General features: G+C 41.4%; 1 protein-coding gene across 1 annotated transcript in view; it reads left to right on the top strand.

The window, feature by feature from the left end:
* The window catches only part of LOC139213727 (cadherin-18-like), a 107,939-nt gene that overhangs the window by 25,245 nt on the left and 68,165 nt on the right, over positions 1-14,529 (top strand). Inside the window, exon 2 of the mRNA XM_070844319.1 lies at positions 7,558-7,852. Within this exon, the coding sequence (XP_070700420.1) occupies positions 7,558-7,852 (295 nt within the window). The remainder of the gene's footprint in view (positions 1-7,557; positions 7,853-14,529) is intronic.

The following is a 14,529-nucleotide window of genomic DNA, read 5'->3' as shown; positions in this document are numbered from 1 at the left end:
CTCTGTGGTCAGGCCCTCATGATTTGACTTGATGTCTTATAAATCAATAGTGTTACTGTAAGGAAGCTGTTAAGAGGGCGCGGACCTTCCATTGTCCACAGTTTTACATTCACATGTACCTTGACTCGTTCTACAGTCCTGACCTGGCAAGCTGGATTAAACCAGGGTCAGGGTACCAGCTCCATTGAGCTGCATGGGCACAAAGAAACAAACTCATAGAGAGTTGTCAGAACTTGGGGAGACCTTTTTTGAAAATGATTGGACTTTCTTCAAAGTTCTAGTATGAATCAGTTTTCAGGTACAGGCATATGAGTTAAATGCTAATGTCAGCATGCTAACATGTCACAATGACGATGTTTACAGGCTTATATGTAGCCGGCGTAAGTTAAGCATGCTTCATATGTGAACATTTGCTAACTAGAAATTCATTGATACTGGTGGGAATGCCAGTAGTTTTGCAAGTATTCAGCCGTAAACCAAAGTATTAGACAACATGACATTTTGATCTGATGATGGCGCTAGATGAAAAGTCAGGAAGTCAGCAAAGTTATTAGGATGAATTCTGTGGGAACCATTGATGCATATGACAGGGTTTTTTTTTTTGTCTTTCTTACGCTTTGTTTTGGTTACAAATAAATATTTGCCTATTTTACTCATGGGATAACAAATATTAAATATCGTGTGTCTCAGTGAAGTGAAGAGCAACAACTTTTGAACTATTCCAAACCAGATTTCCATTCAATTAATCTAATTAAAACAAGTAAACACAACATCCTACTGATTCTGTCATTCCAGTTCCCATATTCCTCTTCTGCATTTGACCCATCATAACTATTATGGTCCAGTGTGCACCACAGCCTGGGGACCAAGTCCAGTTCTGAGGACCATGCTGCTCAAGGGCAAAGGCAGGAGAGAGCCCACGCAACGTGTATTCACACAGACAAGCCTCTTTAAATTTGTAAATTTTTGTCGAGAGAGTGATGCGCTGATGTTATATGAATTGTATAAAGTATATCAAATGAGAGTGGACGCACCTCGACGTGTCTCTGCTCGTATGGTTAGTGATTCAGCTTAGTGTAGCATGCTCTGTAAATCTCACCAGCAGGGAATTAACCTGTTAAAATTAATAACCGTCACTTCCAGCCCTCCCACACGCTTTTTGATTCATATTTCAGATCCTCGGAAGCCTTTGTTCATCTAGCTGTAGAGATGTGCACAGGGGGAAATGCTTTAGCCTCAAAATGTCAGTTGCTGCTACTTCCTCACCAGCTACTGCTTAGAAACACTGTTGTTTCCATGCTGCTGTATTTTTATCCTCCGCCCCTCTTTTCTCTGTTTTCTCCTGTCTGCTGTTTTTGTTTTAAATGTTTTATTTTGTGCCAGAGAGATGGATTTCCTTTGTCTTTCCACTGCAGCGTTGTTCAAGCTCTTACTGGCAGTGTATTTATGTTCTGACTCTCTCTGCAGCTCATTGCGCCTTGTTGTCTGTTGGTTTCATTTTATGATGCCAACTGTATCGAGATCTGCCTCCTTTAGCTCTTTGGTCTTTCCAGTGATATTTTGGAAAGCAGGGTGTGATGAGAAATGCAGGTTGTTAACGTATTCACCTTTTCCCTCATTGCCTGAATAATATTATCTACCTTTGCAAAACAAATCCATGTGCAGAAACAGTGAATTTTTTGTCTCTGGGGGTGTGCTCCTCTGAAGGGTTTTTCTTACTTCAAACTTCAAGTGACTTTGGGGTGAGCCAGATGGTTAGATGGTAGATGGTTGGAGAGAGATGTTAGAATCCTGAGTGGAAAAGTCAAACTCCTAGTGCCCCATGGCACTACTGTGGAAGGTTGGAGATCTGCTTCTGGATATTGATGGGTGCTTCATCTGCCCATCCACCACAGTCCGCAACCTTGGTGTCATCCTAGACTCCACCCTCTATTTATAGTCGCACATCAAACCTGTTATGATCTTGAGTTTAGTTATTGTCTCGTCTCTTGTCACTTCCGGTTTTATTTTGAAATTTCCTGTCCTCCTCTCGTTTACTTCCTGTCCTCCTGTGAGGTGAGATGTAATAAACGCCACTTGGGCGCAGGGTGAGTTGAAAGCCGAAGGGTTCATCTCAAAATGTAATTTGCACTGTACCAGAAACGGGCGACATAGGTCAGAATCTCCAGCAAATTTTTCAGGCGGGGCCAATCTCAGGGGAACGGGAGGCGGAGTCATGGGTGGAGGAGTTCCACCAGCCGGGGAACCAGGAAATGCAGAAGCCGGTGGATGTCCTTTTAGCTGGGTCAGCATGTCCTGCATTTGTTCAGCTAAAAGATTAACTTGGGACACCACAGAAGCCTTGAAATCATCCTGTCTTGAAGCCAAATCCCTGACTCCCTGTTCGATAGCTGACACCTTATCCTCATGTTGTCGGATACGGACACTGTGGGAACTTAAGATTTCCTGGAACTGACTACTGACTAGAGTCGGCTGGGTTCATGTTTGGCCAGTTCTTACTGTTAAGCCTGGAGGCGAACAGAACTATGAACTATGGAAACAAAAACAACTCCGTAAAAGCAGGAGCGAAAAACAAAACTAAATACAATAAACAGAAATACTCAGGCCAAAGGCAATCTGTACAGAAATAACAACAAAAGGAGCAAGACAAAGCTTGAAAAAAGTATCAACACAAAGACAAAACTCAAGACAAGAGCCAAGGAAACAGGAACACTGGTTGACAAGACAAAGGTACATGACGAACTGGCACAGGACAAGGGGAGGCGGAGACTACAATACACGAGGTAATGGGGAACAGGTGGAAACTATCAAGGCGGGGCCAGACAATCACAGAGGACAAGACACAGGAGGACAGGAAGTAAACGAGAGGAGGACAGGGAATTTCAAAATAAAACCGGAAGTGACAAGAGACGAGACAATAACTAAACTCAAGATCATAACAAAACCCATCGCCAAGTCCACCTTTTTACCCTCAAAAACATGTCCAGGCTCAGATCACCACTGTCAGACTCTGTGGCAGAAATCCTCATCCACTCCTTCATAACCCCCCGTCTGGACTGTTGCTCAGGGGTCCTGTCTGGGGTTCCCAACAAAGCCTTCGACAGGCTCCATTAGCAGCACATCACCCAAACACTTATCCACCTACACTGGCTTCCAATCAAGTACCACATCAATTACAAAATCCTCCTCGTCACATACAAATGCCTCCATGCCCTCGCTCCTCAGTCCTCACAGACCTCCTTCAGCCATACACCCTGTCCCGGACCCTCCGGCTGTCAGACTCTGGCCTCCTTCACCATCCCTCCCACCTGTCTCCGTACCTTCAGGGACAGAGCTTTCAGTGTTGTGGCCCCAACCCTCTGCCGACATCCGCAATGCTCCTCAAACACCACCTGTTCACCACAGCCTACAGCCTATGCTTATGAGTCCAGTCACTTTCACTCCTCCTGCACTAGAAAACTAATATAAATATAAAACATAGAATCATTGAAAAATTGAATTCTCCTATTTCCCAGGTAGCATGGCTGATGGTGAATATGCACAGATACACGGTTCTCAAGATAACTAGGTTTTCATGGCAAGTAATTAAAGTGACAACAACTTGTGGTCTCATTAATTTTTAAGTGAAAAGTCCTTTAGGTGTCTATGAAAACTGGGCTACTTACTTTAAAAAGTTAAAGTTAACCACTATCTCAGCAGCATTTCAATAACTATATCAGCAAATTCTACCTAAAAAGTGGTTAAAAGGTGAAATACTATACGTCCACAATGGCATTAATTTACAGGTTTGATTTTAATGCCACCATAGAAATGCAGACTTGTTTACATCCACTTACAGTACAACTCAGATTTGCCTGATATGGTTACCATGTTAGCAAACGGTTCCCTATTTACACATGCAGCAGATAAAGTATCTGTCTCTTTAGCTGCTAAATGCACTAGTAGAGTTCATTAAGTAGTCTCTGTGCTGTATGCTGCAGGGCAGGTGGCATGCAGTGGGCCTGTAAGAGCTTTTTCACTGAAGACAGTCACCGGCTGGACCTGGACACAGAGTTTTAGGCCAAAACACCAAAAAGTTTAACTAAAGAGGCTATATGGGCAATAATTTGACTTATATGAGTGACCCTTTTTACATTACACATAGTCAGTTGATCAAGAGTTAATATACAAACATTGATAAGCATACAGCATTAAAAGAACTGTACATGCAAAATAATAGTCTGTTATGTAAACAGAGCTGCCACAGTACATCTCACAGCAGCTGCCACAGTAACATCTTCTTCAGTACTTTTGTCTCCCCAATGTACAGTGTGTCCACACCTTGCTGTATTTGACTGCTGTGGATTGAATGTGACTGGACTATATTGCATTGCACGGATTCTGTTCTGGCCCCAGTACATAAGATGTCCTGGATGTGGTCTGTAGTTTGTCAGTATAGCAAAAATTGGATAGTTTTGTGTTCTGTGATTATTTTGATAAATATCTAATAAATTATCTTTTCTATTTTCATAAACTCACCTCAAGCTTCATGCAAGCAAGGTACATGTTAGTTAGTTCCCAGTCAAAGCTAATTAAATTTTGTAGTCAACTAGTTTATGTTAACTCATTTGTCTAATTTCAAAGTCTTTCATCACTCATCACTTATATCTATCTATTTATGTGTTTATTTGTTTAGAAAAAGGCTTCCACTGATATACTTAAACCTCGGCTCATGTCTTCAGTGTCTTGTGTCAGCCAATTGGTTCAGCTTGCTGTCTTGGCCTTGTTCTGTGTATAACACATGGTGAGGGCAGGAGACACTTATACAATCATTATGCTGTTGCATCTGTTCTTTTCTTATCTGCCTGCCATTGTTATGTTCTAAGTATGAAATGATCCATTATCCACATTGGGAAATTGCAGCAACAAACAGGCACTGCATGGGAGAAGAAAAGGTCTGTCTGGATTCCAGGATTAACAGAGTGTGTTAAACTGCAGCAGTGGTCTCTGTAGCAGCAGAGCATACTGAGTCTGAAGGGCTATGTTGGATAATATTATGTGGGTTATGCCCACAATATATTGGTCCCAGACCAGTCGTAGCTAGCTGTCTTTAACAGACTGGTTCCAGGAACAAGAATGTAAACAAACAATGGCATTTAAAGTAGTGTACATCATACTGGCTGTGTTGCATTCAGAAAAGTCAGACTGTACAAAAGAAGTGGACGTGGCCAAATAGTGAAGCCAAATAGGAAGTGCCTTAAACCTGCATTTTTTCGGCTGTGGCAGGCAGCTGTGGCTCCGAGGTAGGGTCCAAGTCCACATGTCGAAGTGTCCTTGACCCCAACTTGCTCCTGAACCATAGCTTCAGTGTGGAAGCAGTCCTTTCACTCATATGTTTCATGGAGAGCAGCAACAACGCAGTGCCATTTGTTTCTCATCAACCCTTTTTACAAAATGTCAGCATCATTGTCATGTCAGCTTTTCAGCACTTGTCAGCACTTAAGTGATCTGAAATTAGATAATGTGTTCAGTTATGATCAAACGTGTTGACATTGCAGACAGTGTTGGTTCGTCCTTACTCTGTAGGAATGACAGCATGGAAGGATGCAAAAGGTTTTGAACTACCTTCTTGGAAAAGTTGCACAGTTCTTCCAAAAATAGCCATCAGAGCCAGACAGCAGATATCAGTAATGTTAAAATCCCTGTTTTAACAAAAAGTCTATTTCTAATACTTAGACTTTATAGTAAGACTTTTGACTCAGTTATCAGGAGAAAAATAGCAACAAGTAGTTCTCTGGCTGCAGGCTTGACAGGCCTCTTTCAGTTCTAGAAACCAGCAGGAGTAGCAGGGGTTGGTGGTGGTGTTTTTATTTTTTTCTCGCTGAGCAACAGTCTCTTTTACAGTGTTTTCTGTGACAGGTTTTGCACAGTAAGGGGTTTGAAGAAATCCCATATTTTGATTGGTGTTTTAGACGCCAGAGGCAGAGCGGAGAGGGGTAGCAAGGATCTTGTAAGACACGTGACAATGTCCTAATTACCAAGGTACCATAGGTTGAAAACACATGGAAGGCTCAGACTGGACTGACATGGACTTAGTTATGGACAACTTTAAGTCCCTTGATAAATCTGTTCCTGTGGTTCATGGACACTTAATAGCATACTTCAATTTGACAGAATGGGTTCTCGCAGAACCAAAAATCTGATTAACATCCTAACTAGCACCTGCCATTGTTTCTCATTGTTTAAAATGGCACCTTTCTCCATTTTAGGTTCTTCAAATTTGTTTTACAAAGGGTCAGTGTGATTTTCATGTCATTTTCTGTCCCTACACGTTTGTGTTGGCCTTGGTGTAATGTGGTCTTTTAGGATAACTCGGTGGACGACTCGGACATATCCTCATCTGTAACCTGGCCCTCATTACCCTCCTGTCACATCTGTACAGCTGAGGCCCAAGTCATCCTACTGCAATGAAACATATCATTTAAAATATTATGTAAGGGCATAATACACGTCAAACGTTTAGTATCCACTTCCACCTGAATGTTAATGCCTTGTTGCTGCTACCACTGGGTTTTGGATGGAACAGCTTCCCATATGGTATTTGGAGGGAGGCAGCCTTGCTTTGGACCTCACAGACTGTGAAGTATTTTTAAGAAATTAGATTACCAGCCTAGCACATTTGTTTGTCTGTCCAAGCATTTGCCATTCTTTGGAGGAGATTATGATGAACCATTTGCTGTCTTGATGCTAATAGCGGTGCCTTTGATATTAATTGCCAGTAGTTCTCTGTCATGGTAGTCCCTCAAGGAAACATAAAAAAACAGGGATGTTGTTGCCATGGCTTCACAAACCATTCCTGTATCACAGTTCCACCTCACAACACCAACAATATTCCTTTTTCACTTCGCCGTGTTCACAGTTGTGCACAGAAGAAACTCCTCCTGTCGGTCACCTTCACAGAACACATTGCGGACGATGTCACACTAGGCAAGAGAAGCCAAAACATTTTGACTGTCGAAATGTCAATTACAGATGCACCATTGGTTGTTGTCCACTACACTTTTTTATTTGTCATATACACAGCAATTACAGTGACAATGCTACAATGCTCATACAGTATATATAAAGTGAATCAAACAAGTAAAAAGTAAAAATGAAAATCTCACACACACTACATAAATGTAGTACAATACTGTGCTACATTGGAGAATAGCAATGAGTGCCCAGAAGCCCAGAGCACACACACATTCAGGATGTGTTGCCATGATTTCCTCTGGCACTTATCTGTCTCTGTCCCTATTCTGATGCATCCTGCGTAGCACAGACTGCACACTGTAGAATGTGTTTTGTCTCACTGTCCTTTGAAAACAACTTTCAAATACTCAACCTTTTCTGCAACCTGACACACTCCAACCCTACTGCTTCTCCATCCCTGAGCTGGATAGCTGTGCCACTAATTGCTTGCTCCTCACCATTAACTGGCCACTCAGTGTGACACTTGGCTATTACTCTGTTACATACTTGTCAGACACTTTACTGCTCCCTCCCTCCCTCATTTTCTCCTTCTTACATTTCTAGCTTCACTCCAACTCTGACAAGGGTGATGGCTCTGTGACATACATCCTGTCCGGTGAGGGGGCTGGGTCCATCTTCATCATTGACGAGACATCGGGCGACATCCACGCGGCCAAGAGCCTGGACCGAGAGAGGAAGTCTCAGTATGTCCTGCACGCAAGGGCCATTGACCGGGAGACGAACCGCTCACTGGAAGCAGAGTCAGAGTTCATCATTAAGGTCCAGGATGTCAATGACAACGCTCCAACATTCCCCGATGGACCATTCTCAGCAACTGTGCCTGAGATGTCTGACGTTGGTAAGCCAGGAGACTTACACACCTACTTCTAATCACAGACCCTGACATAGCGGAACACAAAGGTGCAGATAATGATAATTGATTACATTGATTATCTTCTGAGAAGCTGAAGCATGATACCGGACTTCTCTGTCCATACGCTGAGCTAAGTGGCTTGTTGCTAACAAAGTTAAAACATCAGATTTTTTGTTCAGCTCTTGTGAGTCTTGGATATGCACTATAATTATTTGTATAGCTATATATAGTTAAATAAATGATCTCATTCTTCCTGTCGAGGGTATTTCTGATTCTAAATCTAATGCCTGAGCATTTTTGAATTGTGGTATTGTCCACATACATTTGAAGAACACAACGTTGCTATCTTTAGCTGGTAATTCTACAGGATGCAGAGTCAAAGTCTTCCAGTGCACTGGCGTGTGAGGGTGCACATTGCAGGGACCGAGTGGATTGTATGTTCAAGGATACCATTTGCTCAGACAAAGTAGCTCTCTTTCACCTGCAGATTTGTCGTTATTTAGATTTATCTCATACTTGTCTATGGTGACCACTAAGGACAAAATGCATACAAGACCAAGTACTGCAAGTATCAAAGCACATTTAAAAACATATTGTATGACATATGTTTTCAGATGTAAGCAGAATTGAATGACCTTATCCATACACATGGAAAAATTCAACAAGAGATTGGCAACAAAAGGGCTTGACACAGTGGAGGTGATTCTGGCTACTGCTGGGAATGATGGGTTGTGAATGTGGAGCACACTTCTCTTCATGTTTTTGCTCATCACCAGAAAAGCAAATACTTTGTAAGAAGACGCCGATAACAGAGCATAAAGAGTAGCTGGTCTTTTAACAGTGTTTATTTTACTGTCTTTACTGACTTTACTTTGCTTCTCAGTTCTTATGCTTGTCTCCCTGTGTATTGATCATCAATTCTCTCCCTGAGTCTCTTTCATCTCGCCCAATGGCTCTATCTCTCTCTATTTGCTCTCCATCCCTCCCACTCTGCTCTTCATCACCTATACCTTCCATCTCTCACTCATCTCCGAACCTCTCTTTCCCTCTCATTTATTGATTTCTTGTTTGTCATTCAGCTCTTTTACCAACTAACACCTTTGCTCTTTGTTTGATTTTTATCTCCTCAGTAACTCTGTTACTTTACCCTGCTGTATTCAAAGTCTAAATGGATTTGTAGGTTAAAGGTAGTAGATGTGATGGCTGTCTAATTAACGGTGGCAGCTATTTCTCAGTCCAGACCATTAAAATGATAAGCTCTGGTTCAGGCTGCATGTCAGGCTTTGAAGATTCACTGCTGGTAGCATAGCAGAGAAGAAGAAGTGGCAAAACTTCAGTGTAAAAATATATTACAAGAAATCTGTCCTGCATTCATAATCCTATTTGAGTAAGTGTTATCAAGCAAATGTACCTAAAATACTTAAAATGTATTATAATGGACATTGTCAATGTTTATAATTGTATAACAATATTGATATATATTTCCGTATTATTATCATTATCAATTAAGTAGCACTGATGGTGCCAATTTCAGTGTTGAGTAGTTTTTTTTAATACTGAATCATGTCTTATACGTTGTTGATATATCTTGTGTCTGAAATATTAACCTCTTACGTAACCTACAGAGCCCAGGAGTGGTCATGGAGAGAAAAAAAATGTATTGAGGCCACATTTTACTACACTGAGTGCTTGAAATGCTACTTTGCGCTGATTTCATGGTCACGTTTTGTGCAAGAGGATGATACAGAGTGCCAGTACAGTAGATCTCAATGGCCATTGTCATACAAACATCTCGCCCGTCTTTACCTGGCAATGAGCATGTGAGTAATGCACTCTCTGCTTAGCTCTTTCGAGCTAAACTCCCCTTAGATGTTGTGCTCCAACACGATTATTGTGGCCATGGGGTCGGGACACGCACACAGCATGCTTTCATGTAGACTCTGTTTGACAGGCTCACAGAGAGGGCCAGGAAAAAAGCTTTATGGATTCTTTGATGGCCCACTGATGCAGTGGCCCACAGGGATTTGTCCCGGTGTGCCAGATGGCCAGTAGGTTGCACCATTGGAGACGAGCTGAGCCAGCGCCACTAACGCTTGTGTTGGACCGCTTCTGTGGGGCAACCCATGGGAACTACGACCCGAAAAGGCTGAGCAGATGCCTCCAGAGAGCACATTATGCACGAGATGCTGCTGGTCGGGCTCACTATGTGGGTGTGAGTATGTGTGACAGCTGTCGCTGAGGACAGACTGTATTTCGGGGAGCAAAGGTCTGCTGTAGTGGCTCTCTGTACATACACTGATCTTCTCCACATGACTGAAAACGTGGTCATGAAGTGTATCTCATGCACACAAATTAATCAAAATATGGCCATGGATTTTCAAAACATGGGAACAAATTGCTTCTTGTGTGAATGTAACAGCATGTTGACCACTCAGTGTAGGAAAACAATATACACTGTTGCCCATAAAGTTGGAATAATTTTGTTTTCAGACACATTCCTCTTTTTATTCAATTTTCAATTCAATTTATTTTGTATAGCCCAACATCAAATACTACTTCCTATTTATACACATCAGTAATCACCTTTGACCAGGTGCAACGATTACATACTGAGTCTCAGTTACCCAGGTGAAACAAATTCCTGCTTAACAATTGTTTGTCGCTATAAAAGGCAAGACATCCGCTGTGTTGTCCTTTTCCTGTTTAAAGTCCAGTGCAGTAAGTCCATGTTGTCAGAATTGGCTGTATAATTTCCAACCAAATTTGACACACAAATCCCTAGGCCATGCCTCGTCTGACGCAACTGTCAATAAAGAGTGCTTGCCTCGAGCATGCCTGGGATGCCTTAGGCCGAGCCCTTAATGAGAGGGACAATATTCCTCAGAGTCTACAGAAATTAGCCCGGGATCTGACCGAAGAGTGGGAAGCCCCGCCCATTGACATCAAAAAGCTTGTGGACAGTATGGCACAACGTCTTAACGCATTGATCCGTGTCAGGGGTGGCTGTAGTCAATATTAGTGACTGAGTGACATTTAAAAGAGTAACATTGGACATTCTTATGCATGAAAATCCCTCGAATACGTGTTTCCTGTTAAATTGAGCAAGGTTGAAAAATTGAAACAAAGCCCTTAATCCTATTGTTCAATACCCCCAATTTAGTTAAAGCCTGAATACACAGTTTGCAAAGGTTAATTGTGGTTTAATTTTCACTGTGATATCTTTGGAAGAGTTTGATCAATAAAGTCTTGAGAAGATATACACTTTATTTATCAAGAGGTCAAAAACATTTTATTCCAACTTTATGGGCAACACTGTATACTGTATATTTTTTTCTGTCTATGGCCACTCAGGTGCTCTATAGTAGCCAAACTACAGCACTTGAGTAAGTCTTCATACTTACTGTGTTTTTTTCATTACTAAAAAAGAAAGGAGGAAAAAGAAGGACAGATTAAAGGATGACATAATAACAGGATATTTAACCTTCGAATCAGTGCCTTGTGTGTTCTGGAGTTAAAGAGCTAGTGTGACATTATTGGTTGAAATTCCCTCCACTGCTGCCATCCCCAGGCAACCTGTAATTCATCCATCCATTTTCTATACCGCTTATCCGTCAGGGTCGTGGGGGGAGCTGGAGCCTATCCCAGCTGACTTCGGGGTACACCCTGGACTGTTCGCCAGCCAATCACAGGGCCACATACAGACAGATTAACAAGATTAACAAAAAAATGGCAGTTAATGACTGAGAGACTGACACTGAATGTAGCCACTCCCTGGAAACCATCTATTTCCACTCCCACTAAACCCTAATGTGCAACAGCATCTGTATGTTAATGTGGTGACACCATCAAGTATATGCTAGCAGCTAAGATCCGCTAACATAAACATGCTCATTGACTTTTTTCCCTCCTTTTGTTGAAGTCTTTAAATGACAAGATGATCTGCAGCTCTTCTCGTCTCCATCACATAAAACATACCTATACACATTTACTTTGTTACTTTACTGAAGTTAAGTAAGTTACTTTTAAGGTACTTGTACTACAAAACATTAAAGACATTACATATAACAGTAACATTTACAATAAACTTATGTATATGTATACTGGTAAAGCCCAGCAGTATAAAGTAAAGAAGCAACAATAACCCCATACAACAGTAACACCTGGCAGACTGTTGCTTAGTGAGCTAACTCACACAAAGCACAGCCTCTGAGCTGAGCGAACTGTGAGTTTGAGCTAAAGGTTACGTTACGTTTTGCTCGTGTATATATGATTGTGGCACATAACAGAGTTGTTTATTTGATAGACTGAAAAGCTGAGAGAGACCGCCAGTAAGCGGTTGTGTTTAAAATGAATGGGGGACCTGGTGGTGTCTTTGCATCGTTATCCTGGACTCATCTCAGTAGAGCAGTAACATTAGTCTGGCAGGGCGCTTTCATGTCTTGTGGGAGAAAACCTGAAGGGAGGTGGTGATTTTCAGTTGGATACTTTAACAAGCTACTCTTACTACTTTATATGATGCTACAAACCCTGTTGTAAAGTAAAGGATCTAAATATTCCTGCACCGCTGCCATTCTGACATTTAATGCATAAGCTACCGTAGTAAAATCTAGAGGCAAAGAAGTGGAAAAAAAAAAAAAAAGTTGTGGATAGGCAAGGATAATATAGCAGCACAGAAAGTGAAAGGAATGAACTGTAAACAAAATGGTGGGTTGGTACATAGGCGTAGGTCTTACTCAAAGAAACATGCATGAAACCTCTGAACTGTATGCATCATGTATTGGTTAACTGTCTGAGTGCAGTGTGGATAGTTTCAGTACTGTACAGGGTTGTTGTCTCATGATTAAGTTCCATAAAATACACTAAAAACAAAACACAACGCTAAGAAAATTGTTGGTAATTTCCAAAAAAAATTAAAATTATGAAAGAAATGTGTGTATTTTAAATGCTCCAGGAACTTTAATATAATTAAATGTTTCCACTGTCTTTGCTAAAAGGACAAATGCTCCACAAGTGTACCGTGATGAATGAGGTAGATAAAAGCTTTGGCTTCCCCTGTCTGCTGCTACATGGTCAGGCTAATGGGCTGTGGCTCTTTACAAGAGCACAGCTGACAACACACACTGGGTTTTACTGCAGCTCATAGCACACATCTGGGGGTGGAGGGGGTGCATTTGTAGTGTAATTTACAAAGAAACAAGATATTTTCATAATGTTTAAGAAAACAGATTGTGGCTACGTTTCATGGCTCGAGCATCAGCAGTGACAGAGGCGGCATGTTTAGTGTTTGGACTGATGTTAGGGTGGACTGCTGTCTGAGATGGAGTTTGGTAAGTTGTCATGGAGATTGCTCATCAAATGATCTGTGGACACATGATAAAAAGCAGTAGTATGAGGTTTGCAGATTAAGGCCATGAGATGTAGTTAAAAGCTCTCCATATGGGGTATTAAAGAAAAGTTGTTGTTTAAGCTCCAGCAAAGCTAATGAATATGAATAACACTGCTAATATGGTATTTCCCCTCTTGTCTCTGAGCTTTACAAAAGTCACAGAAACTCAAATCACAGAAAGCTGGCCTGCTAGGTCAGCTATCACAACTAACTTACATAGAGGTGCATGTAAGGGGCAACCAGCCCGAAGACTGTAGGCCCAGAGAGCAGTGACCACAGGAACAGGACAGGCCTCTTTCAGTCCTTCTGTCTTCCTTCCTTTTCCACTTCATTCAGCTCTTCATCTGTGTAATCATCATAACAGGCATTGCACACAGTAATATTGGAAATAGATCTTCTCTGGTCCTCTCTAGCATGTGCAGAAATGTACAGCGCTGCTCTGCCGCTGCGCTGTTAGCTCCATCAGCTGGTCCAGCAGGCTACTCTCTGAGTTTACCTTTGTTTGGACTCAAGACGCAGAAGCAGAGATCATGACTTATAGCTATTTTATAACATCCAGTGCTGTTGATGCCCTGGAGTGTAGCTGTGATGCCCCCCCTAATATTACGTTATATATGTTAAAATAATTCCATCATTTAAAAGTGCTTGTCATGCAGCAAATAAACAAACTCACATTTCCCAGACTCAGTAGCGCCTGATTTCTTCCACTTCCTGCATAAAAAAATAATGGCTAACAACAATGAACCTTATGTGATAAGCACAATCAGCTAAACGCTGGACAGTGCAAGTATTAATATACGTGTGCTCGTGTCCATGGACACGAATTCATAGATAACCTTTTTGGTTTTGTCACCTTCATATATTTCATAGACCTACACCTCATTTGTTTATCCATAGTACAGTCAATATCTCCTTTGTACAGTGAATGTTTAATTTCATTACTATTAGCCTACTATTCCACTCAAATACATTTTAAATGTTCAATTAAATTCAAAGTGCTCTCTGAAACTGGACCTGGGTGATCAAAATGAAAAAACTAAAATGTGTCAGCCTGGAGAGTAACATCACTATGAAGATTCTACATGAGTCCTGCTGTGGAATACTTAGTTTCGACACTAATTATTTTACTTTTCATACTTTACAGACTGAAGTAACCTTTTTGTTATGATAGACCAACAGAGGCGATGTCAAAGTTTACATGATCCTCAGATTAAATTGGCCACAATTACGAAGATGGTTATCATAAGATGTTTCTTAACTACTAGTTCTAAGGTCA

The sequence above is a fragment of the Pempheris klunzingeri genome, chromosome 15, assembly GCF_042242105.1.
Source record: "Pempheris klunzingeri isolate RE-2024b chromosome 15, fPemKlu1.hap1, whole genome shotgun sequence".
NCBI classification, from domain to species: domain Eukaryota; kingdom Metazoa; phylum Chordata; class Actinopteri; order Acropomatiformes; family Pempheridae; genus Pempheris; species Pempheris klunzingeri.
Note: the sequence above shows the minus strand (reverse complement) of the source record. Positions and strands in the feature narration are given on the sequence as shown.